The sequence below is a fragment of the Perca flavescens genome, chromosome 12, assembly GCF_004354835.1.
Source record: "Perca flavescens isolate YP-PL-M2 chromosome 12, PFLA_1.0, whole genome shotgun sequence".
Classification (NCBI taxonomy): Eukaryota; Metazoa; Chordata; class Actinopteri; order Perciformes; family Percidae; genus Perca; species Perca flavescens.
In genome coordinates this window covers 20,955,796-20,982,010 of record NC_041342.1, presented here as the reverse complement: position 1 = coordinate 20,982,010, position 26,215 = coordinate 20,955,796, and the positions used below count along the sequence as shown (strand labels likewise).

General features: G+C 39.0%; 1 protein-coding gene across 1 annotated transcript; it reads right to left on the bottom strand.

Annotated features, from left to right (window-relative positions):
• Positions 1-1,145: 1,145 nt before the first annotated feature.
• On the bottom strand, positions 1,146-24,935 carry LOC114565387 (protein APCDD1). Its single transcript, XM_028593410.1, has 5 exons — positions 24,522-24,935; positions 16,494-16,680; positions 14,093-14,618; positions 3,738-4,059; positions 1,146-2,039 (listed from the first exon to the last, which is right to left on the bottom strand). Exons 1-5 carry the CDS (start codon positions 24,559-24,561, stop codon positions 1,576-1,578), a joined length of 1,539 nt encoding a protein of 512 aa, XP_028449211.1. The 5' UTR covers positions 24,562-24,935; the 3' UTR covers positions 1,146-1,575.
• Positions 24,936-26,215: the final 1,280 nt, after the last annotated feature.

Genomic DNA, 26,215 nt, shown 5'->3' with positions numbered 1-26,215 from the left:
CCTTACTGGAAGACCTTTCAAGGAGCTTCACAATCTGGACAGGTAAGACATGGATTACCATTCAGGGCTTCGTAATCAGAATCTATTCTTGTTACAATTACAGACATGCCCAGTTATTAATGTTAGACCATAGTTTTAGAAAGTGGAGGGAATATTTACCCCAAAAACCTCAGTCTTCTATATTTGTTGTTACAACAAACTTAACTTACAAGCACGATCTTGAATAGTTTAGATATTTTTATGTAAGATCTTGACAGATAATCATGTTACAAAAACAAGGGCCTATATATGCTTAGGAAAAAAGTGATAAAAAGGGCAGATGGTAATGCAGTAACTATTTTTTTTAAATTGAGGAACAAAACAACTTACTATTTTTCAGTTTGAAACTGGCAGTAAATCCAAAGTTGCAGTTTGATATGATGTCCGCAGGTGCAATCCAAGCTACACTTCCTGTTAGCACAAAGTTGTAGGCCTACAGTATTTTCATACAGTAAATTCTTGCACGGACTGCCAAGATAGTTAACTATGAAAATGAATGATAGTATGTGCATTTTAATTGTAAAGTTAAGCTACAACTCTCCCCCAAAAAGGACCCAGACATATTTTATAAAACAAACAGTTATTGAGCTGTGAATTGACTGGGCAACAATTAAATATTTTCATTTACAGTATAGGTATTGGAATCCTATTGTGAGGAGATCATACTGTAGTAATTTTTGCAAAACTGTTTGATTCCAAAACAAATTGAACACACAAATTACTACACACGTGAGGCATTTTGTGCATGTAAGCACAACAATGGAACACCGTTCAATGCATTAATTTGATTGTGATTTTCATTTACAACAAACAATTCTATTGAATTTAGTCATTGTCTTATTTCAAATTTTACAGTGTTTCTGTTATTGAGACAGAGTTTATATCCCAAGTTTCCAGGTGCAGTTTCCCAATCTGGGTACGATTATAATTTCAAAATAGCCCCAATGGAAATGGAATTCTGACCAGTGAGAAAATAAAAATGTCTCTTTAGAATGCATGGAATTTACTTTATTGTAACATGATGTATATCCTCCTGGTTTGACCTCTTATGAGTTTCTCCTAATGTCAGCAATTGATTTTTAACATGTAAAGAAACTGCTGTAATATAAGTAGTGTCGTTCCCTTTTACTGCAAACAGAGACTATCCACAAGTACATCTTCTCGAGACAGGGAGCGTACGGTCAAAAGTTTCCACACATCAAATAGTCTTTCTGCAGTTGAAAATGACTTGATAGGTGTAGGTACTTACTGTAAATACACTGTTTAAACATACTCTTAGGTCTGTGTGGCTATATAGACATCTTTGTATACTTGTGGAAACACAGACAGGTTGGACTTTGGTTCCACTCTAAAGTGCTAAAGTTTCTGTGGTGCAGCAGTGTCGAGTCTTTGGGAGCTGGGTGGGAGTTCAGAGGATCAGGGACACCAGTTTTCATCTTTTCTCATCAGACAAGTAGAAAGTTTACTTTGCTGTCTGTTCCTTTACTCCACCCTGTTGTCTTTTTGTAAAAACAAAGAAGAAGCCCAAACTGCTCTCTAGCTTTGCCATCTGAGAAGCAGAGACGTGATGAATGCGATGAGAGCCACTGTGACGTGTTGCTGGCTGCCTCTGTGCCATCCTGTGCAGTCGCTGTGGTGCAGTAGAGGCCTGTCGATGTCGTCCGTTCTGCTGTACTCGGACGGCTGGCTGCTTGCCGAGCACTGCACCAGGGGCATCTGGTAGGAGGTGGCCCGCTTCTCCGGCCGGTCTGGGCTGGAGCCGTCGCTGGGACGCTGGCCGTTGTAGAGCAGGTAGTGGCCGTGGGCGTCCTGCTCCATGCGGAAAAGCTCGTACTCCGTGTGGGGGAGACGGATGCCCAATGCCACGCAGCCGTTGGTTAAGGTGACGTCCTGCTCCACCCCGACCTGCCAGGACCCCTGCACTCCACACTCGTTACCATTGAAGACGTTGAGTAGGGAGGTGGTGGCAAAGTCCATGGGAGTTACTCTCATGTGGTTCACTAGACGAGGACGACACAAGAAGAGCCGTTACATCCTGAACATCCTGTTTTGGATGACCTACAGAGTAGTGATGTAGGTCACAGGTGCAACAGACTCTAAACTTTCAACTGGATGAGTCAGTGAAACAATGCTTTGCTGCTTATTAAATCTTGGGGTCCTACTTTTGTAATTTTGGTAGTGTTTCTCTTGGTTACAGCTCACCAAGATAACTGCACAGATCAGGGAACGTTGATGACATCAGGGCAAGAAACGAGCAGTTTACACATCTTTCTTGCCCCGTCGGACTTCTTTTTAGTAATGTCACCATGTTATTACAGCAGATAGAATCAAATGCAAAAATATGGGGAAACCGCTAGTATGGCTCTGTCTGAGGGTCACAAATCCACCTACCAGCACCTCTGAAGTCATACGTCAAATTGCATTTGTTTAAACCAAAGTGTAAAAGCGACTAGTTATGTGTGGGATTGTTGTTGGAGTCTCCGCTGGTTGCCTGTCCTCCAAAGTGTTGTTTTTACACTCAAGAGTTTTGTATCTAAAACAAGCAAGATATTACATGTTAACTAGAGAGCTTTAGAGGTGCTGACTCCAGCTACATATTTACTGTACAGACTTCTCATGTAACTCAGCAACAAGGTGAATAAATAGATTTCCCAAAATGGCGAATCATCAACTTATCGGTCACAAAAAGTCAAACAGAAATAGTTGCATCAACAACAAGAAAAGACAAAGTTAAGGAAACAAGATGTCCTGTGCTACTATAATGGAGAGAATGGTTGCCATGATCACCAGACGAATTTGAGAAATGTCTATAGTGTGGTTTCTGAATGCATACATGTGTCAATCTATGTAATTGTAAGTTGGACTAATTTATATACTGTGTTAAATATATTATACTAGATTTATTAAATTACCCAATAATATGATATACATTAGTCTGGTTTAACATACACTAGATTTGCAGACTCTGCTGCTATCAATCACACCACTGTCACTTTACCTCATTCTTTTGTCTTTAATTGCTCTTGTATGGTTTCTATTTTTTTCTTCTATTCTTATTTTAGTTTTATATACCTCCGATGATTTTTTTGTAACTGCTCTGTTTATCTGTACTTATTTCTGTGCTGCTGCAACAGCCACATTTCCCGTCTGGGGATCAATAAAAGCTTATTTTATCTTATAATAATCCTATACTTGCTTGAGTTGACTTTGTATGGGTTCTGTTCTGGAAATGCTGAAGACTGTCAAAATGCAAATTCACAAAATTTGTTTTTAAACAGCAACAAGCACAAGCTAAAAAAAATATATATATAAAGTGTGAACACAGTCTGAAGTCTGTCACACTGATGGAAGAGGGTACGTAAGTATTTGCATCTATTGAATGAAGGTAAAAGGCAGAAAAATTAGGAAGAAGATTTGGTTTTCTAGTCACTTGAAATATAGTCTCTCCTGCGAATTGTTGGTATTTAACTATTAAAAGAAAACTATTAGCTTGTTTTGTTTTCTAATGTGTTCTTATATTTACAAAAATTGGAATGTTGGGATTGGAGAACTTTGGTCTTGACCACAGACTTGAACTGTGACCATGCTATAAATGTAAATCTGACTATTGTATTGCTCCCAATGTTTCAAAAATAAAGAATAATAAAAAAAAAAAAGAAAACCATTAGCTGTAAGACAAGAAAATATCAACCGGTTACCTTTGAAGACAAAGTCTGTCCCACCCATGACGCGGGTGGAGTGTAGCCCTCTGCTGTAGCGTCCGCGGGCGTAGATGGTGAAGGTGGGGTGTTTACAGACGGGGTCAGAGTAGTGGTAGTAGTTGCCCTCCCAGGTGTGGTTGTTGTCGTGGAAGGTGAAGTGACGGGTGAGGAAGAGGACCTCAGGACGAACTTCGCAGCGCTGGCTCACCCACTGACCGTACAGGCCGACAGTCAGGTCGGCCCGCGGAGGCAGGATGGGAGGGTGGAACTCATCTGAGCGGTAGATGATACGACAGGCGATGCAGCCGTGGTCATGGTTCTGGAAAAAAAAAAAGGGAAAAGTACATATACATACAGTACAGGCCAAAAGTTTGGACACACCTTCTCATTCAAATGTGTTTCCTTTTCTTTTCTGTATACATTGTAGATTCTCACTGAAGGCATCAAAACTATGAATGAACACATATGGAATTATGTACTTAACAAAAAAGTGTGAAATAACTGATAACATGTCTTATATTTTAGATTCTTCAAAAGTAGCCACCCTTTGCTTTTTTTTTTATTAATAAGAGAAAGAATTCCACTAATTAACCCTGACAAAGCACACCTGTGAAGTGAAAACCATTTCCGGTGACTACCTCATGAAGCTCATTGAGAGAACACCAAGGGTTTGCAAAGTTATCAAAAAAAGCAAAGGGTGGCTACTTTGAATAATCTAAAATATAAGACATGTTTTCAGATATTTTACACTTTTTTGTTAAGTACATAATTCCATATGTGTTCATTCATAGTTTTGATGCCTTCAGTGAGAATCTACAATGTAAATAGTCATGAAAATAAAGAAACACATTGAATGAGACGGTGTGTCCAAACTTTTGGCCTGTACTGTATACAACTAAAAATATAAAGTACAACCTATAATAATAATAATAATAATAATAATAATAATAATAACAACAACAACAAGAAAAAAAATTATGAGTTAGTTGAAACAAAGATTAAATTAAAAAAGGAACTCATTTATTTCATTAGCAAATGTATTACTTTGTTAGAAAATTGTTACATTTACCAGGTTCTGTTAAATTTTTACTAAAATAGTAAGATGTCATTATGAAATTACTGCAAGCAGTAGATTAAAGACATGGTACAAATTGAAATTTTCAAACTTTTGCACCTCCCAGGGGTGGGATCAAAGATTCCATCGTTACACATTTGAGGTTTTAAAGGCATAATATGTTCTATCGCTCAACAGCCAGCCAGCTAGAGAGAGAAGCGGTGGACGAGCAAGCTAGAGAGTGCATGAAGAGAGAGAGCGCTGATCAAAGGACTACTAAATCAGAGGAATTAAACTATATTTTCTTAAGCAGAAATAAACACACACAGCTCAGTGGTTTCTGTGTCTGTGTCATTTGTATCTTGTGTGTCGTATAAGATGCCCCCCTCCACGCCATTTTTCCATCGGCCGAGAAATACACTTATTAACATACAGTATATGCAATGAGCTCATATCGGCTAAATATAATTGGTTTGGGCTCCAACCGACACAGTAGTGTAAAAGTAAGTTTTTACAGGTACAAAAATTTTTAGCGGTGAACCTTTCATACAATAAAATAATTCTGCTGTTGAGGCTATTTACAAACTCTAAACTGAACATCATTGTATGAAAATTCAGTCATAATTCATCCAGCATAATCCATCATTAGAATATTGTATCATAAAATCCACAATAAAAGAAAACCTCTGGCATCTGTTCAGAGGTGCAGGCGGAAAAACTATTTCCTTCAAGCAGACTCTCTTGAGTGTTGGAAGCCAGACAAGGTTCCAGCATTTTCTCATGGTGATCACATCATTAAACTGTAAAAGACAGATGTCTGGTCGAACATAAGGCATGACAACAGGAAGTCACACAGCGAACAGGGAGCTAGCTGAACTTTCATGCTATTTACAAACAGTTGTGTGTCCTTTCTTCACCCTCATATTGACAAAAAAAAACAAAAACAAAAAACAGAGTCTATAAATGACTGTTGATAATGTTAAATTTATATCCTGTCTGGTTTTCGTGGAGCCCCCGAGCATGTGATCATAGTATCCACAGACAGGACAGCTGTGTGGCTGCAAAAATGACTTAAGGTCTGACGGATTCAAAGCTGGAAGCCTTCATCATACCGTATTCCACAAAATCTTATCCAAAGACTAAACTCCAGGGAGGCGGTGGAGTTTTTGTTATTTGAAGGTGGTCAAAATGTAATACTGAACCTCCCCAACCCAATCACTCTTTTCCCAGACAACATTGTGTCTACATGAGATTTACGGGAAGGCAAAAAAATGAACAGGTACAGCTGAAAGGAGGAGGAAAAAACGGGAGTATGACTACATCCTACAGATGAGATAATCCCAGTGCAGCTCCATAACCGCCTCAGAGTAAGAGGTTAATGTGTATGTAATGTATTTTTTATTTTTTTGAACTCATATTTTATTTTTCACCAAAATATTCCATTCCATACATACAATGCAATTTTACATTTTACCTTGCACTTCACACATTTATAGCTGCTTTGAAAACATACAGATAGGCAAGTGGAAAAAAAGAAAAAAGAAAAATAATAATAAATAAAAATAAATGTTAAAGATAAATGAAAAAATAAAGAGAAAAAGAAAGGAAACAGAACAATAGAAAAGTAATAATAAGACAAATTATACTCTTCTCATTGTATTAGTAGACTCATTACGGGGCTCCATCTCTTTATAAATGTGGGTCTTTGTAGCCTTATTGCATATGTAATTTGTTCCATCTCATACAATTCCCATACTTTTTTAAGCCAAATATTATATGTGGGTGGTTCCGGTTTCAACCATCTTATCGTGATACACTTAATAGCGGCTCCTAAGAGTATTTGTAACAGATCGATTTTGGCTCTTCCCCCAAAACCTTCCGGGATTGAACCAAGGAGGACTATCTTTGGGTCATTAGGGATATTTTGGCGAAATACTTCTCTCAGGGCGTCTAACACTTCCCTCCAGAAAGTACTCAACTTCGGACAAGACCAGAAAATGTGAGTGTGGTTTCCACTTTGTGGTCCACAGTTTCTCCAACATTTATCTGAAGAGGTCAGGGCCCACTTTGCCGTTACCTGTGGTGTCCGGAAGTATCTCATTATAACTTTCCATCTAAACTCCCTCCAGATATTTGCGTTAGTTATCTGATGTGCCTCCCTGCAAATCTCCGTCCAGGTATCTAATGAGATATCTGCATTCATTTCAACCTCCCATTTCTCCTTTGTTTGTATAGTGTTGTTTGGGTTCATTAACAAGAAAATTGAATATAATTTAGAGATCACCCTTCCAGCGTCATTTCCAATTTGTAATTTTGAAAAAAATTCTTCGACTCGGATTTTTCACTTTTTCCCCATTCTTTATGTGTTGTAAGAAAATGCCTTAATTGTAAATATCTAAAAAAGTCAGTCCTTGGAAGGGTGAACTCTTGTCTCAACTGTTCGAATGACTTAAGCTCTCCGTTATGAATGAGTTGATACACAAAACATAGTCCAAATTCAGACCATTTTTTGAAGCCTGCATCCAAATGTGCTGGTACAAAACCTTCCAAGTGACCTATACTGCCTGCAGATGAAATTTGCTTTGGTAGTCTAAAAGGCAGTCTGTACAGTTTTCCAAATTTTTAGGGTTACTTTAGTCCACTCCCCCATTTGGGTATTTTTAAAGCTAACATCTAACGAGGGCAGTACTTTGAGGGGTATTGGGCTGAGGCCCTTTTCGATGTCAAGCCATCGTGTATATGACGAATCCTTAATCCAAGAAATATGTAATGTATTTTTACTGCACTTTTGCATCGGTGTTTGTGTGTATGAGTAAGAAATGTATACGTAGCAGGGGGGAAAAAAAATAAAATAAATACAGTATATGTACGTATAATTTTAACATATACGCATCTATATATTTATATATGTGGGTACAAGAAAAAGAGCAGACGGTGGGAGAGTTTCTGCTGCAGGTGTGGAAAACATGTTCCAGATCTGCAAGAACTTTGAGCCCATAAAACACAGCCTGTCTGAGCAGGGGGAGGGAGGCCCGACTATGTCCCACATCTTCCTTCTATGGGTACTCATTTCCCACCTTTTTCATAAGCCAATGAATAGTAGCGACGATAAAGTTAATAAAAAAGGAAATGTATATTAAATTGTATATGTATTACAAAAAAATACTACATAAACCTTTGTGTTGAAACCCTTTTCAAATCATAGTTAGTTTCCTCTACAGCTACCTAATACTTTCTGATAGATAATGTATGTGCTTCACTATCCTCTCTTTGACTGATGCTCAATTGCTGTCTTTTATGAGAATATAAACTGTAAATGCAAACAGATTAAATGATTTCAAATCATTAAAATATGTTTAATTAAACATGCCCAATGGAAATTACACCCTTGAGTGCTGCTTATAAAAAAGCTTAATTTGTTATATATGTTTGTAATCAAGCAGTAATCACCACAGCTGACTCAGTGTTAAAGCCTTAGGCGAGCTTTACACAACTCTGTATTTGTACAACTATTCCCAGGTTGCTCATAAAAAAAAAAAAGTGTTACTGTTGTTGTGACACTGTACTTATCTCAAACATTCAAAAGAACGCTTCAAATACAAATTACGTTTTTTTTACTGGATGGTTCTTCAACAGATTTTTCACAGACCTGGACTCAAACCATGTGGAACTAAACTAAGGCTAAAAAGGAAAGACTACTGACTTCACACAAGAAATATAGATTTAACCAATTTTCTCTACAGCTTTTGAGTCTAAATATCATGTATATATTGAGAGAGCTAGATGAGACGTTTGATATCACTCCCATGTCTGTACAATAAAAGTTAGGGCTACAGCCAGCAGCTGTTAGCTTAGCTTAGCATAAAGACTGGAAACCGGGGGAAACTGCTAGCCTGGCTCTCTCCAAAGGTAACACAATCAGCCTACCAGCACCTCTAAAGCTTGTTAATTAACACGTTATTTCTTCTTTGTTTAATCCGTGCAAAAATGTATGTGTAAAAGGACAATTTGCCACCAGGAATTGAGAAACAGAAGAATGTTTTAGGCATTTTGAGGGAAAAAGTATTTAAACTATATTCAAAATAGTTAGATTAGCTTTTATTAACTAATCGATGTTTAGGCTCTAAAAGGAATCGACTAAAACTGAAACTGACCTCACATCCAATAAAAGAAAGTGATGCCACAACAAACTATTCTCAATCTGAGTGCTGGGAGCATGGACAAGCTGATCTCAGTAAACTTTTGTAACTTTACATTTAAAACAGGAAAATACATGTGTAGGTGTCTTTGCCATAGCACACAATGTCCAACCTGTTCAAGCTTTTATTGCAATGAATTGCTGGCTCTTCGTGCTGGAAGCAAAGCTTTTATATCCTTACTGGAATTGAAGAAAAAATAGGAAATGAGGAAGGATATACACTAACTGCCCTTGCTTCATATAAATTACATTTATTTGTTTCATTTTTCACCACTACATTTGGCAGTCACGTTTGTCTGACAAACGTACAAATGAGGTACAATACAAGCCACAGTAGATCAAGGAGAATTAAAACTGAATTGCACTTTGTTTGGCAGCCATCTTTCATTTGGGCATTTTGGGGATTACCGACATAGTTCAGGGAAAGAGGATGCCCAGAAGCAAACATTTTACAAGGAACAGAAACCTCGTCAGGTTTTAAAACACATCTTGGTTATATCATCAACCCTACACCCAGTGGTGGAACGTAACTTCATTTACTCAAGTACTGTACTTAAGTACAAATTTAAGGTACTTGTACTTTACTTGAATATTTCTATTTTATGCAACTTAATGCTAAATAAATATTGTACTTTTATTTTAGTACTTTACAGATTACAATTTTTCATCCCCGTCCTGTCCAGTGGCTCGCGGGCCAAAAGTTGCAAGGGTGGTTTTTCCGCTCACAGGTGCTAGGGGGGAGCGAGACAACAACCATTCAACACGAAAAAAAGTCATATAACCATTCCAATGACTCTGTTGCTGTTTAGTTAATGTAAATTAAGCTAAAAAAACGGCATAGTTCCCCTTTAAGTAAGGTTTCGAATGCAGGACTTTTACTTGTAGTGAAGTATTTTCACACTGTAGTATTAGTACTTTTACTTAAGTAACTTTCACCACCGACTACACCTACGTGTTTCTAAGTTGGGATCCTTAGAGCCAGACCAGCATCTCTCCTGTAAGGTGACTTCCCAGGAATTCATAATAAGAGTCTTATCTGGCTTCATTGCACAAGTTTTAAATGTACTTCAAAGGCTTAGAGGCTCACAAAGAAGTAGCAAAAGACAACAAATCATAAACCAAACTCAGGAAAGAATAACAAATGAGTCTCTGCATGAGGGATACGTATAAAACACGATAACAAGCAACAATAATAAGCTGAAAACACAGAACCCTGCCTAACAAGCATCATTATCGATTGGTAGTTAATCTGCTTTTGGTGACGCAGCAGTGAACCTGGCGACAGAAAATGGAGAAAAACTGATTAGAAACAATAAACAAATGTCTGCTGCCTTGCTCTTGCATCACTATTGAGATCAACATGCTGGCACCAGTAAATGTTCTGGACTGGGACCAGCTCTGGGCTACACCGCTTAGGATTAATGGATTGGATAGTCACCATGGCAATAAAAGTCCCGGAAAAGAAACCATTACAACCTCAAGAGATGGTCGGATTTAGTGCTTTTTGTGAGGCATTTCACCAAAAAAAAAGTATAGAATTTAACACCTAATTTACTGTATGCACACAGTTGGGGACCAATGGGGCTCAGAATTCAAGCTATAAAAAAGTTATGATGTTCAAAAATGCTTAGAATCCAGGATTGTATTATAGAAGCATATTACCAAACTTAAATGGTTCACCACGTTACAAAATATGTTTTCTCACTTACCTCTACAAGGATCTAACCGAGCAGATCATTTTGGATCTACCGTATGTGCTGAGGTTGTGATTAAACTGATTTGGAAATTCCTCCACCCATATACAATGGAACTGAATGAACTTCCATTTTAGTTGCTTATATACGCTAATTTAAAGCTCAAGTTAGCAAACTGTTACCTATTTGCACTTTCAGCAGACATGAAACAATATAAGTATTCAAATGGAGTCTTGTTTATGGCCACTTCATGAATTTAAAAGGGGAACTCCACAGATTTTACAAATCAAAGTCTGTTTACAGGTCTTGGGGAGTTCTACTGCATATGTGGAAAAACATTGTATAAAGCCTTTTCACCAATACACACCCACCTATTAGCTGTTTTGCTCTCCACCAACTCCTGAGGAAAATATCTGGCTCTTTAGGTGCTAAATGTTCCACTATATTCACCAGCTAGTCTCTGCCGTTCGCGGCAAGGCACTTAATGTACAGCAGGTTGATCAGAATTTTATGATGAGGTTAATAAGAGCGCTGAGAGTTAATTAAAACAGTAAAGTTGCTGGCTGTAAAAACCATAACTAGGGCTGCACGATTATGGCCAAAATGATAATCACAATTATTTTGATCAATATTGAGATCACGATTAATTGTCACGATTATTTGTTGATTTTAACCAAAACAAAATGTTATTGTCACATAGGCTAATTATAACTGCTTTTACGTCCATATTGTGCTACATTCCTCCTTTATTGAAGGATACTGTGAAGGAGTATGCAATTTCAGCTGTTGTGCAACCGCTTTCCACACATGCACGTTTGCCATGAAAGATACAGGCAACGCAATTTTCTGTTCACGTTAAAGGCGCATGTGGTGCCCGGTATCTGCCGGACGAAATAGCAACGCGGATTTCGGTGGCTCATTACACTGCCACTTACATGTCTGCGTTGCACTCTGATGCTCCGAAACCCATGTTAGAGGCAACACAAACATCGCTGCATGTCACGCTAGTAAACACTAATAACACATTACGCAGCAGGTAATGTTAGCCTACCGTTAGCTACAGTAGTAAGTGGATTAAACACGGCTAAAATGCTGACAGCTAAACTGTGTAGTGCGACTGTATTTCACTGTAGAGGATTCCAACAGCGGGACGTCCAACAGTCTGCTGCTAAAGCTATGAGCTAAAAGACACAAACTAGCACTATGGACACTGCTGTTGTCTGAAAAACAAAACAGACGGGACAAAATGTTGCGTTTACTGGTAAACTGGTAAACATTGTGACCGGCTAATGATGACCGACTGCTACCTTTTGTGGAATTTTCCTCACGTTACTCTGTCCTCTGTGACTGTCTACATCTAAAAACGCTGCACGGTGCAGGGAACAACTCTGATTGGCTCATGGAGACACGTCAGACAGTGGTTTATGGAGCGGTATATTGGCTTTGCAAAAACTTTGATAAGAAGTGTTCTATGAACGGAATGACGCATTTTAAATATCGCTCGATCATGCATATTTGATCGTGGGAAGCCAAAATCGTGATTAAAATTTGATTAATTGTGCAGCCCTAACCATAACAATAAGCTGAAAAGACAAATGCTAGGTAGAGCCGAGGGACTCTGCAGAGTTCAGCAATAATTCTGAGTTTGTCGCTACGAGAACACCGATCACATTACACATTATTATTATTATTCGACCACTAAAATAATGATTAGTGCAACAATGTCCCAGTTACTCCAAAGAACACCGGAAAGTTTATATTGGAATAACTTCCTGCAGAGAACAATAGTCTCTATGAAATCTTAACTGTTCTGTGGATTACGTATAGTAACCACGGACACTGTTTCTGGAAAGAGATATTGCTGTTGAATTATGTAAATGTAATGTTTCAATGCTGTAAGCACCACAATCAGAACTCCATTCACTTCCAGTATATTTGGGTGGCAGCAGAAAAACTAATCTCTCAAAAGTCTTGGCAAGAAAAATCTAAATTATCTGCATGGCTAGATACTGCTACAGGTAAGTGAGGAAATAATGCAATTTTGGTGAGCTGGCCCTTTGAGGCAATGCTGTAATTATATTTGACTCTTTGGAAGTGCATCTGAAAGTGAATCCCAGCTTGCCCAATTACCCCGCCTTCCTTCTTATTCACAAAAAAATTAGTAGAAAAAAAGCACATGTAACACTTTGATATGAGCCTCAGGCATGCATGAAATCAGACCGGGTATGCGCTCGCTGGAATAACTCATATGGCCGCATGATTCCAAATTCTAGGAATACCACATGTTGATCGCTCCCAGAGACAGGCCAGGGTTTCACATCGCGCCTCAGCAGGCCGGAGGGGCTTAAGGAGAGCAGCTCTGGTCATTACAGCACCACAGGGGAGCTCGTCTGATCACAGATCCTCACTCTGTTTACATTCTGATCAGCAACACCAAGCCCCATCATCCCCGTATAAATGGATGTTTGTTTAGACAGCCAACCCGAACAGGATTTCATTGTAATCTCTGTAGAGGGTGACAGTGAAAACATAACTCTAGGGTTTCACCCCGTGGGGAAACTGCTGTTCAGCAGTGTAAATAGAGAAATTACATCCGATAGGCACAGCAGAGGAAAGAAAGGGCTCTTTCTTGAGGCTAGATTCTGGAGATGAAGTCAGTATGAACATAGCTTCTGGTTTCTACCAGTGCAAATGTTAAGTGTGAAAGGGCAAGATTGTTGACATGCACGCTGATCCTAAATCAGATTTGTCGTAGAAGGTGGTTTGTTGATGCAGACAAAGGAGTTTCAAGTTTAATGTCGCATAACTCAGATTGTATGTCAAGTTGTCAATCACAAAAAAAATTACAAATTGACTTTCCAGCTTCTACCACTCTGATACCTTATAAACAAAAAGTAAAGACCTACTTTCATATTGTATTTTACCCAGGTTTCTTTACAGCATTGCATAGGCTACGCTTAAGATAAACCCTTGTCAAAAGAACACTGTTCTTAAGGTCAGTTTATGCTCTTTCTGGTGTGTGTGGTCTTTGAGGGTCGACACAGTCGGAGTTAAGTTCGGCAGAGGTTCTCCACCGAGCTGCATGCTCAGGACAAAAAGCAAAACCCTACCTCCGGCTTGGTCGTGCATTCCAACAAAGACAAAATGCAGTGGATAGGAAAAGTTCTCATCCTGGTTGCTGTACTAGTGGTTACTGGTAAGTTATCTGGTTCAGTTTTTTCTTGTTTTCTACTTTGTCACCTCAAGACTCCTTACAACTATATTGTGATCCCTTGACAGGGGACTAGTAATCTACAGAATTTTAGCAAGTAGACAAACCAATATTTGTGTTCGACGAAGACACCGCAGCCACATTTCCACCTCATCCCTCTAAACTCTAATTGGGAGATGATCATTAGGGACCTACCTTGGCGTTTTGCAGGGCGGTTTGGTAGCTGGACGGCTTGTAGTACAGCCTCTGGGACGGCTCCGTGTGGATGTCTCCCAGAAACAGCTCCTCAACCAGGTGATCCAGGTTGTGATGCAGGTACTGCTTCTCCACCCTCAGCAGCTGCAGCTCATGCATGGCAAAGTTAAGCTCCCTGGAGCAGTCGTAGCCGCCCTCCTCACTCCACAGCGAGTAGATCACACTGGGCTCCCAGGGGCCCTTAACGGCCCCTCTGCAGCTGCGGTTGAGCCTCTGGCTGAGCTCTTTGGCCACAGTGGCTGTGTGACAAACCATTTGGACCCGGTGGAGGTGGTACTCCGCCTCTGTACCGCCGCGGATGATCCAGGAGGCCTGGCGTAAGCGCAGACGACCCCGGATCACCAGAGTGTAGGTGGGTTTGGTGCAGTGGTTGTCCTCGTAGTAGAACTGGTGAGCTTCAAAGCTGTTGTTGGAGTAGAAACTGTAGGAGCGTGTCAGGAACTCCGGGCCTGGTCTCACCTCACAGCTGTAACAGAAAACAGAGGTTTCAGATAAACACCATGCAAATCCACGTGCAGAAAAGGTTTTAGTAAATACCAAGAAGTCTTAAGTTGGTCCAGAGCCAAGTGTTTTAGTGTGCAGCAAGCCCTTTCTTTATTTCTTTTGTGTTGTCTGCCTTTCCACAATATATTTCAATCAAGTTGCTGTTTAAAAAAGGACCTTCTAACTTTATCACAAGTGAATGTTCTTCCACAACATGTATTTGTACAACTCTCATATGTAAGAGACTGTTGAAATTGAAAATAAGGTCTTCTACAAGTTTTTATTTGGCATGAAATTGTGAATTGAATTATGGTGCAGAGAACATGTATTGTTTGAGAGACATTGCCATAGACCAAAGTATACCGTTATCTTGTTTACCATGTTTTTGTTTTTACCTTCTGAGCAGCCATGGGTTATAGTTCATTCCATTATATTAACGTTAGCTCAATCAATTTGCAGAGACTTGAAATGTTAAGGTCACCGCAATCCATTACTGTAAACTTTTAATCCACTTTTTTGGGGTCTCAAATTTCAGTTTGTGTGGTAATGCAGATGCCAGCAGGGAATTAACTGAAAAATGTCCTTGTTGTGTTATTAAGTTGTGTAGCCCTGAGGCCTCTGTGGCTGAGTTATGTTAGCATAATAAGCACATGTGGGTATAACGTTAGCATGCTAACATTAACCTACTAACATAAGTAATATCTGGTCATTTCAGTATGCATACAGTCATCATTCAGATTCTTCATTAAAATAACCACAAAATTGGTTAAAAATAACCACCAAATTGATTAATAGATTCTATTCAAATTTATTTATTGGTTAGGTTACTTCAATTGACAAAATGTTTGTTGCATGAGGTCCCATCCATATTACTATACCTACTGGTCATGGGTCCAAACTGCCAAACACAAAATGAAAGTTTCCAATGGGCTTTATAGTAGGGGAACTTAGACTGTACCATAAAGTAGAGTACAGAGGGGTTTTTTCATGGTTTCAGGTAATAGTCTTGTAAGTACTCTAAACAATCTAGACTTTTTATATTTCTGTGTTAGGACAATTAGAACAATGATTTAGAAATTGTTGTTTTTACATAGAAATGTTATTTTATTGTCTTATTGATTATGGACTAACTTTGCTGGTAGGAGGTGCTTCCTGTTTAAAAGCAAGGCTCCTGAAGGAGAGTTCATTGTTGAGTTCAGTTCAGTTGCACACCTGCTTGAAGCTTGCTCTTCCGACAACCGTGGGCCTAACCTTACTTTTCTTATATGGACTTATGGATCTCCTTATGTTCTTCAGAAAAGTTAGATTTTTCATTTTGTTTTCACAACCTCACCAAAACCTGAACTGCTTGTTTGAGTTATGAAACGTATAATAAAATATACATCAGGGAAAGATTCTCTTTCCACCACTGCCAATCCTTACACTCAGAAATTCAGGGTTTATGATTTAGCAGATGCAAAGCATTTCTTTTACAAGTTCAAGATTTTTAGGGTAGGATAATCTGAATTTGGTCATAAAAAAAAAAGCAGATGACCATAAAGTGCGACAAATACACCAACAAAAGATTTTCCTGCTCACAGAAATATTATAAACATGTGACAAAAAAATAAAACAGACTAACAGGACAAAAAGCCTTGCAAGTTTATTTTCTTACTGTACAGGCATGAAGTAACAGTAATCGCTACTTGAAAAATAAGCAAAAAAAAAAAAGGGGCTGTATTCGATATTCAGAAAAAAAGCGGTCATGTTTTAATGCCCTTGTTTAAACATTTGGGATAGTTGCATTGCATGTGAAAATTCCTGCCTTTTTATTCAAAATGCAGAGAAAACATACAGCCATAAGTCTATAGTTGTTTACCTGGTGGACACCCAGTGACCCTCTACGTTGGGAGGCATCTGCACAGCGATTCGGGCTCCATTGTGAAGGTGCTTCAACATGTGTTGGCACTGGGAGTCTTTGAGTGACCGGCCAAAGGTTTTCTCCAGAGAGAGACGGCTGGATCGACCATCTGAGTAGTGAAGAGATGAACCACCTTCAGCCCAGCCTGCAGGAACAATAAGATATTTACCTTTATTCATTTACTTGCCATCTCTTAGGCACGATTGTGTGGGGGCAAAAAAAGAAAAGTGCCCTTCAGCGCAAGGTCTGAACCTCAGACATTTGCCTCGTTGAAGTTAATGTTGGATAAACCACTAAAGAATGAGTTTAGTGCCAGAGCTGCTTTCTTTCAGATCTTTGCATCCTAATAAATGACAAATGCTTTTATGACAACTGATAAAGTGAACTACACTTAGCTCAAACTAACAAGCCATCGTTTTCTATTTGAAGTTTCCCTCTCGTGTTTTCACTCTGTTTATTCAATCAGCCGGGCCTCTTTGAAGTGTTTAGAGGCTTTTATGTAGTCATTTTAACTCATGTCATCACACAGGGATTACAGGGCTTTATCAGCTGCAACACCTGGTATGAGTGCAGTCTTATGGGTTAATATTAGCTGAAATGTGAGGAAAAGGCAAAGCTTAGATGTCCAAGTTGAAGAACTGCTACCATAGCAGACTTGAACAAACTAAAAACAGACTCTGAAATCAAGCTACAAACAAAACTTAAAAAAGACAAGTGCAGTGGCCGGGTTAGCACAGTTGGTAGAGCAGGCGCACATATGTAGAGGTGTGTGACTTGACGCAAGAAGGTCCAGGGTTCGAGTCCAACCTGTGACGATTTCCTGAATGTCTTCCCCCTCTCTCTCTCTCCTTTCATATCTAGCTGTCCTTTCCATTAAAAGGCTGAAATGCCCAAAAGAAAATCTTGAAAAAGAAAAAAAAAAGCGCAGCATTGAGATGTGAAACCACCCCGTCCACATACCCTTGATGCACCACATGAAAAAGCAATACCTTCAACAATGGGTTGAGTTTAAGGGGATAAAATATCGGAAATTAAAACATTTTCAAAGCCTGAAGCCAAAGAAAAGCCTTGAAGCTCACAGTCCAGCAAGGATTGAGTCCATGTAATACTCTACTATCACCTAAATCTACCTTGAAATATGAAGACTTGCCTTTTCATTCTTTCTGTTTGGACCCAACTTGCCTGGCAATATCATTTAATGCCATGGAATGCAGCGGTGGTTGCCTCTGTGCTTTTAATTTGAAACTAGTAACACTCCGGGAGAAACAAAAAAAACTCCATGAAGAACAAAGCTCCATCCAATTGTTTTACACCCAGCGAGGCAGCTCCTGTGTGTGTTAGCTGAGGCGTGTGTGTAAATCACCATATCACAGCGCTGCTCAGTGGAAACACTGGACAGTGGTGAGACTTGATCTCCCAACTCAGCTGGTGGCATTACTAACGCTGCTGGCTAAAGCTGTGTTAAAAAAAAAGGCTTTACGGTTTGCTCTGTGTGTGTGTTTATGTGTGAGGCCTTTTTTGTGCAAAACCCCCCCGCTGCAAACAGTTTGTTTTTACAATGAGGAGAGCAGAAGCTACCAGTTTATGTGTGTGTGAATTTAAAAAGGAAACCTAGTGAGATGTGTAATGTGAACACACTTTTACTTCACTGAAGTTTCTGTGCCTCAGGTGAATTTCAGGCATGGACACGGACACACACACACTTGTTCTCCAAGGCAAAGTATTAAAAGTACACACAAGGACTGGACAATGAACATATTAATTCAATTACTGACACTGATTTGTACATATAGTAAGTTCTCCAACGTCAAAATAATGCATTGATTAATGAACTAGAACAGCAAAAGAAAATTAAGTAAACATACCAGCTTATTCAACCCTCAGTTTCTCAAATGTGGATATACGGCAAACACAGGAAGACGATGAATTCTCTCCTGAGGTTCTGTTGCAGCTTTCTAGGGATTCTGGGAAATGTCTGCCCTCGTCAACAGAGATACTGAAAGAATATCTTGCATCACTGTCTTTAATATCTATTTAGTTTCCTTCCCAGCTTCCAAACACATTCCAACTTTCTCCTCACTTAAAAAGACGTAATGTTTAAAAGGAAAGCTCATTCATACTCAATCTGAGAATAACTTTGACTAAGAAGTCAAACATGCATGTTATTTTGCGGTTTTTGATAACTGATGTGGGAAAAAGTTTCTGTATCTGATGCTAAGCTGTTTGATTTGATGTGAAAACAGCCCTGACCTAGTGTAAGCTGCATCAGACTTGTTTAGCATTAATTTGTGGCTTTGTGAGGATATCATAATTATAACAAAAGCTTTATTAGAGTAAATAAAGCTTTACAGGAGCCAGAAAATATAGAGTGGCTTAGGTCTGAGCTAAAAAGATTACTTGGCGATCAATTGGTTCTCAGTGTCGTCTTCAGGGGTGGCATGGGAGGCCTTAAAGGCTGTGATCAGGGGGCACATTATACAACATGCTTAATTTCTTAAGAGTAATCATAAAGCACCTTTCGAACTAGAAAGTAAAATCAAACTTGCTGAAACAGAGATTAAAAGAAGAATATCACAGGATGGCCTGAGAAACCTGACTCAATTAAAATACCAATATAACAATAGTCTATCTCAGAAGGTTGAATTCAATTTATTCAGGGCAAGACAACATTATTTTGAATCAGGAAACAAAGCAGGAAATCTATTCGCTAGATACATAAAACAGAGGGAATCAGCTTCCACTATTTCTGCTGTTTTTACAGCAACTGTAGATATTAACAAGATTTTTTAAGAATTTTACACTGATCTCTATAAGTTATTATCTACCTCTACTGATGAAGAAATGTGTTTCTTCATAGAGCCACTAGGGCTTCCCAAACTGACAGAAGAGCAAAGAGAACTCCTTGATGTGGATTTGACTGTAGAGGAAATTAAAGAGGTAATGGGGGCCCTGCCTGTGGGTGAGGCCCCAGGGCCCGATGGCTTCACAGCAGAATTTTTTAAGAGTTTTGCAACTGAACTGGCTCCACTTCTGTTAGAGGTATATAGAGAGGCCCTGGAGAAGGGCACACTGCCACCAACATTTAGGCAGGCTTTGATAACTTTGGTTCCTAAAACGGTAAAGACCGAGGAGACTGTAAGAATTACGGCACAAGCTCCCTAATGCAGTTAGACATTAAGATTATTTTAAAATAATTGGCAAATAGATTAAACAAGGTTAATACTTCTCCAATTCATCCTGATCAGGTGTGGTTTATTCGGGGTGTAGCTTGTCAGATAATATCAGGCGCCTCATTAATATTGCATGGTCTGTAGCTGATAGACAATCCTCAATAGCTGCTATTTCCCTCGTTTGATGTGGTTGAATGGGGCTAGCATATATTATGTTAAAAATATATGGGTTTAGCAGCAATTATATAAAGTTAATTAGAGAGGCTGCGGTGCAAACTAACGGGTTCATTTCTAAATATTTTGCTCTTGGAAAGGGTACAAGACAGGGCTCATCTCTTTCTCCTTTGTTGTTTTGTTTAGCCATAAAGCCTTTGGCAACAGCCATAAGTGGGGAGACTAACTTCCCAAGTGTTTTGGTAGGAGGTGTAGTAACGTATGCTTTACGCGGACGATATAATACTTTTTGTGTCCGAACCTAGCAGATCAATACCCTGTCTACTCGGGATCATTGACTCTCTCAAAATTTTCAGGTTAAAGGGTAAATTGGTCCAAGTCAGAAGCGTTACCTTTAACAGCTCAGTGCCCCATAACAGCCTTCCAATCAGGTGCATTTCAGTGGCCAAAGCAAGGTATTGTATATCTGGGTATCTTATTCCCTCCCCAGTTAAAAGATCTAGTTAAAGTTAATTTGGATCCATTATTTAATAAAATATCTTGTGATGCAAATAGCAAGGAAGGTCAAGGTTATAAAAAGGTTTGTTTTTTTGATGCACATAAGAAGGTGGGTCCAGACTAGTTTAATAGCCAGACCGATTATTTTAAGAGGATTGAAGAATGAAGGGGTGCTGTCAATCCAGGAATGGGCTTGTGAGATTACTAGGGTGGCAGTGTTTGAAAAAATTTCATATATAAAAACGGTTTGCCAGATTGGATGTCTATACTAAAAAATGGGGAAAGTACCTGAGCATTCTGGAGGGCTCCTAAGAAGCTTTGTGCTGCGGAGAGACGTGTATAATGGGCTTATGGTGTTGTCATTTATACATTATTGTTCGTTTTGTTACTATTCTGTTGAATGGTTTTGAATATTGTAGTTACTGTGTCATCTTTTCTTAATTTTTGTCTGGGTGGGTGGTGATGACCAAGGGGGGGAGGGGGTTCATGTTGTGAGTTGTAAGTTTTGTATTTTGTTAAAAAATGAAAAATTCTTAATCACAAAAAAGAGGTTATGTGTAGCCTGTTCGTAAAATTACTTTTTAAGGGGAAGTGTCATACAACTTCTACACATTTAATGAGAATTGAATGTGTGTGTTTCTTCCAATGGCTTTCTTTAAAGAAAAGAAAAAAAAAAAAAAAAAAACACATTTAAGGGAATAATCAGACCGGCTCGAATTGAACCCTCTCCGGTCCCTCGCTGCTGCTGCTTTCCTAAACTGCTGCTCTCTATCAAAATCAAAGCACCCACAAAACTCTCAGAACCCCAAACCACAGAGAACATTTCCAGTTGGCCTGATCCCACCAGTGAGGTAACAGCACTGGGACCCCTGACAAGTAGAGAGACTCAACATCGTTTATGGGAAGAGAAACATCCAGAAGTGCCAGAGCAGAGACCAAAGAAAGGACTGTTCTTTGTGTCATCTTTGCATTTGGCAGTGACCAATGTAAGACTTAAAGGGGGTGGAGAAACTAACATTTTAAAGAAGGTACTGACTTGAGTAGGGGTCGCTGGATTTCAGAGGGAAATTTTGTACTTTTTGTAATCCAATAGACATTCATCATTCAGATTAGAATTTTACATTCAGCTCAAAGTAACAAAATGTTGTTTTTGATGGGTAATAAGAGTCTACAGCCATGCTAACAGCTCAGTAAGACCATAGCCTTTATAGACACAATGGGAGCTTAGAAGCTATGTGGGGCTGTAGCATATGTAGTATGCTGATGCTAAATACTAATATCAGCATGCTAACATGCTCACAGTGATGCAAACATCTGGATGTTTAGCAGGTATGTTTTCCCTGTTCATCATCTGAGTGCGCTGATGGAAATGTTAGTTTTTAAGGTGTTTGGTCATAAACCAAAAGGGTATTGGACACATTTGCAATTTTGATCTGATGATGCCACCGCATTAAGTAAAGAGATACCAAAGTTATTACATTTCATCCTGTGGGGGACATGAATGTCTGAATAACATTTCATGGCAGTCAAGACATTTCACTAAAAGTTGAAAATGTTAACCTCATGGTGGGGCTAGAGGAAAGGTCAGGGGATCACCAAAGTCATTAGGATTCACCCTCTGTGGACCATGAATGTCTGACAAAATTTCAATCCATCCAATAGTTGTTGAAATATTTCAGTCTGGACCAAAGTGGTGGACCAACAGTCCACACTGGCAATCGATCTTGAACCTCTAACCTCTTAACTTTTCAGAAACTCTGAAAATAATTATTGTTTAAGCTTTATGACACACTTAATGTTAGACATGATCTAAAGCATGCATTGTGTGCATCTACAGGGTCCATTCAGTCTTATTTCAAAGTCCATTTAGTTTTCTTTCATTTCTTTTCTGCAGCGACTGAGCTTTCGGTTTCCAAGGTCAAGAACCAACATGGACAAATAAAGTCCTTTGACTGGTCAGAAGTAATGGAAATGTGTACATCTACAATTCCATGACAAACTCCATCTGTTAATGAAGAGCATGTGATATTAAAAGTTCTCGAGCAGCAACTAAATGGACTTTGAGGTAAAATTGTTTTGTCAAGGTTCCGTTCTTCACTATCAGCGTTTTCTTGCAGGAATGAAGAATATTCTCCCATTGCTGTGTTGCCATTGTCAAAAAGAATTTAACTTCTTCCTCCACCACTGAATGACCGCTGAAACAGAAGTGGGACATGTTGGGCTGCGTGACAATTAGCATCCCCTCCATCTGTCTTTCCTCCATCTTTCCCTTATTTGAACTTGTGACCCCCGTTTCTTTCTTTCAGTTGCTGCAGTTTGTCTCCATTTGTCAAACTTATGCTGACATGATTTCCAAGAATGGTTCCCATGATATAAAATTATTTTCTGACTGATGCTTCTGTAATTACAGCACTTACTACTTGGATATCTGTTGCGAGTTGTCTCATGTTGCTTTGAAAACTCCCACATCACAGTGTTGATCGCTTGACAACTGAAACATGGTAGTAAATGGCATTCAGCCAAAACTGTAGCCGTGTTTGTAACAGAGTCCGACTGATATTAGCAGGCTATTATCATCGGCAGATATCCTCTTAACATATTGACTACCTTAACCTTAATGTTGGAGTTTATTATATTTTATAAACCCTTTTTCATCTCACTAGCACAATCCTTTAAAAACATCCATTTATGTATTATATTTTGTGTCTTGTTAGCTTTAAGCATGCAACATATATACATATAACATAGCTGCATTTATGGTATGTATGCAAACAAACAGCACATACATTTTATGTATTTTTAACAGTTACTGAATATAAGTTTAAAGTATTTTGTATGATTGATTTTCATGTATGATGATTTAGTTTACTTTTCATAATTTGCTGTCATTTTATATCAACAGTTACCTTCGATAGTAAAGTTAAGTTATCTCCCGGTCACATATCACTAAATATCAAAGCTCCTTCAAATGACCAAATTTCAGTGTGTATTGCTAAATGGTTCTGTTAGGTGTTGCTGATTTATAATTTTCAGACTTTCCTTTTTTTTTTTTATCAATATCGGTTTCAGCCACAGAGATTAGGCTAAATGGTTTATTTTATTAAGTGTTTTTTCTATTATTGCTGTGCCATTTTGTCTGCTTCCTGCACTGGCAATCACCAATATTTGAGAGAGACTCACACATATCTTCACTTCTTCTCAATCCAACATCAAGATAAACATAAAAACGTTGTTGGATAAGCGATTACTTGAGCAAAGAGTTTAACAATTCTCTTGTATTTTTAAAATTGCTGAATATTTACAGGTGTAATAAAACTTAAAGACCCTATTGAGGCCCAGCAGAAGTCTCATTAGATTCATAAAAGGTGAAGTACAAGCAGCTACTCCATGTTTCTTTGCAAGTCTTTTTTAAATACTACAAAGTTCTTGCTGAGGTTTTCTCCAGTAAATTTACATTGCAAGCTAATCTAGGCTGACAGTGCATTTTCTTTGCCACTACGAAAGGCTGCAATAACACACCACTTAATTGGACGTTAGATTCACTTAAACACACTTCAGGATAAGTGGACTCCAAAATATCGTTTTTATCTCAACCCATTCATTCAAGTTGCAGCCAAATGTTGCCTTCAGATATGCCAGCAGATGGATTGGGTCATCTGCAGTACCATAATCCTCTGCTGCTCAGACAAGTTTTCATCAGGAATGGATGTTTTAAGTGGCTTTTAACTGTGCCAGTGCTTTCATCTGCCAAGCAGCCCCAGGGAAGCTTTTTATTGCCTTCTAGCCTTAAAACATGTTCATCACTGTGGCATCAGGGATAACTTATCTAGAAAATAGTATTCCCATTAGGCCTGTTGGACACAAACACACAGCCACGATGGTAAACAGGTGTGCTGAAGTGAAGAGCGGCATATCAGGTTCCTGTCTGACATAAATGCTTCACAGAAGAAGTAGAAAACGTTTACAATCATTACATTACATTGTTAAAAATACATAAGTAATGTCGAAGATCTCATCCCTCTTCCATACTCCAGACTCCCATAGGCTGTTTACGCAGTTTGTTTTCCATGCACACGTGGAGTCAAACATGTTTTTCAATCAAACCTCCCCACTCACACAGTCAATTCATATAAATGTTTCTCACCCAAAAAAGCAACGATAAGCAGTGTAGATGACGGCCCCATTCCGCACTTTGCAGGATTTAAATAAGCGTCACTGGCCACACTGGTGAGTTCGGGTTTTCCTTTACGCAGCGTTCTTGTTTAATCCGACACAAATCCTTGCATTATGTATCCAAAGCGGGGAGCATACACTTCTGAGATATCCGAGCATCATAAGGAAACACGCCTCCGGATCGCCACAGCGAATAACCCCCCCCCGCTGTACCTGCTGAATAGCACCTAGAAAACGAAGAAAAGTCCAAACATTACTACTGGACACGCTAACGGAATTCAACGATGTCGTTCACGTTAGAAATAAAGCAGCTCGGTAGCTTTTACGCGCGTCCTCCGTCCGTGCGTCCTGGAGGATGTTTGGTGTTCAGAGACTGGGACACACACACCCCCCCCCCGCCTCTGCAGAGATTTTAGGGGCGTGGAGTGTGTAGAAGTTTTCTCCCGTTAGGTGCACACTGCAAAAAATCGCTCATGTATACAAGGTGTGTTGGTCAACTGTTGAACTCGAAGATTTTTTAAAGTCGTCAATGTTTTAAAATTAATTAAAATAGCTTCAGATAATTTCTCTATTAGGCTAACTAATGCAAACTTGCAAAACACTATCAACATCATATCATCATGGTGCCAAATCTACATCGTTTTAACATTATTTTTCAATAACAATAACCCCCGAAATGAGACTAAACAAGCAAAATCTCTTTTTACTGGGTTTTGAAGAAAACAAGATTTTAACATTAGACTAACATTTTTTGCAGTAAAGACGTTTTACCTATTTACACCTTTCATGCTGTTTTTTTTTTTTTTAAGAAATATCATATTCCTTCTAATAACAGAAATGGCTTGTAAAATCATGTTCTCATACCAATAGAGTACATTAGCCTTCCATAATACAGTAGTAGCAGTAGGACTATAACCACAAATGATGCATTGAGTACCACAATTATGTCCCAATCAGAACAGCCTAGAAGCAGAATATCTGAGGCATATTTTGTTTGGGTTGGTTACAACGAAGCAAATTAAATGAAAATAAAATGGAAGGCTGAAAGGTAACTTGGAGCGCACAGTCAGATTAGTCCAGCTGAAACTGAACCAAATGTACATGGGCTCAAACATGGTCAAATGTAAAGTTGTTGTATTCACTCACTTGTGTTATTTGGGATTAATTAGGGGTAACAATGTTCTGGGACCACTCTGAGCCTTTACTGTTGAGTTTTCATTTGTGTCCAACATCCTGCTTGTTGTCATTCATGGTGAATGCTTCACATTTCTGGCCCTCAAATTATACACCTTCTCATTATTAGCCTGCCTGGAGGGAGGGATACCTCCCTCCCTGACACCTGTGTGTGTGCTGTGTGTGTGTGTGTGTGTGTGTGTGTGTGTGTGTGTGTGTGTGTGTGTGTGTTTGCGTGAGAGAGAGAGAGAGAGAGAGAGAGAGAGAGAGAGAGAGAGAGAGAGAGAGAGAGAGAGAGAGAGGACACTCTCTCCACAGGGAGACTTTGGCCTTGAGTTTCCAACTCTGTCTCTTTTCAACTTGTGGTTTTCTGCTGTTGTGTTGTCTGATCTTTTGACCCTGAGGCGAGTCTCCATCTCCTCTTCATTCATCCACTCTGACACTGAGCCAAATGTGTTTTACACACAGATTGCATCTGCACAAAAGCAAAAA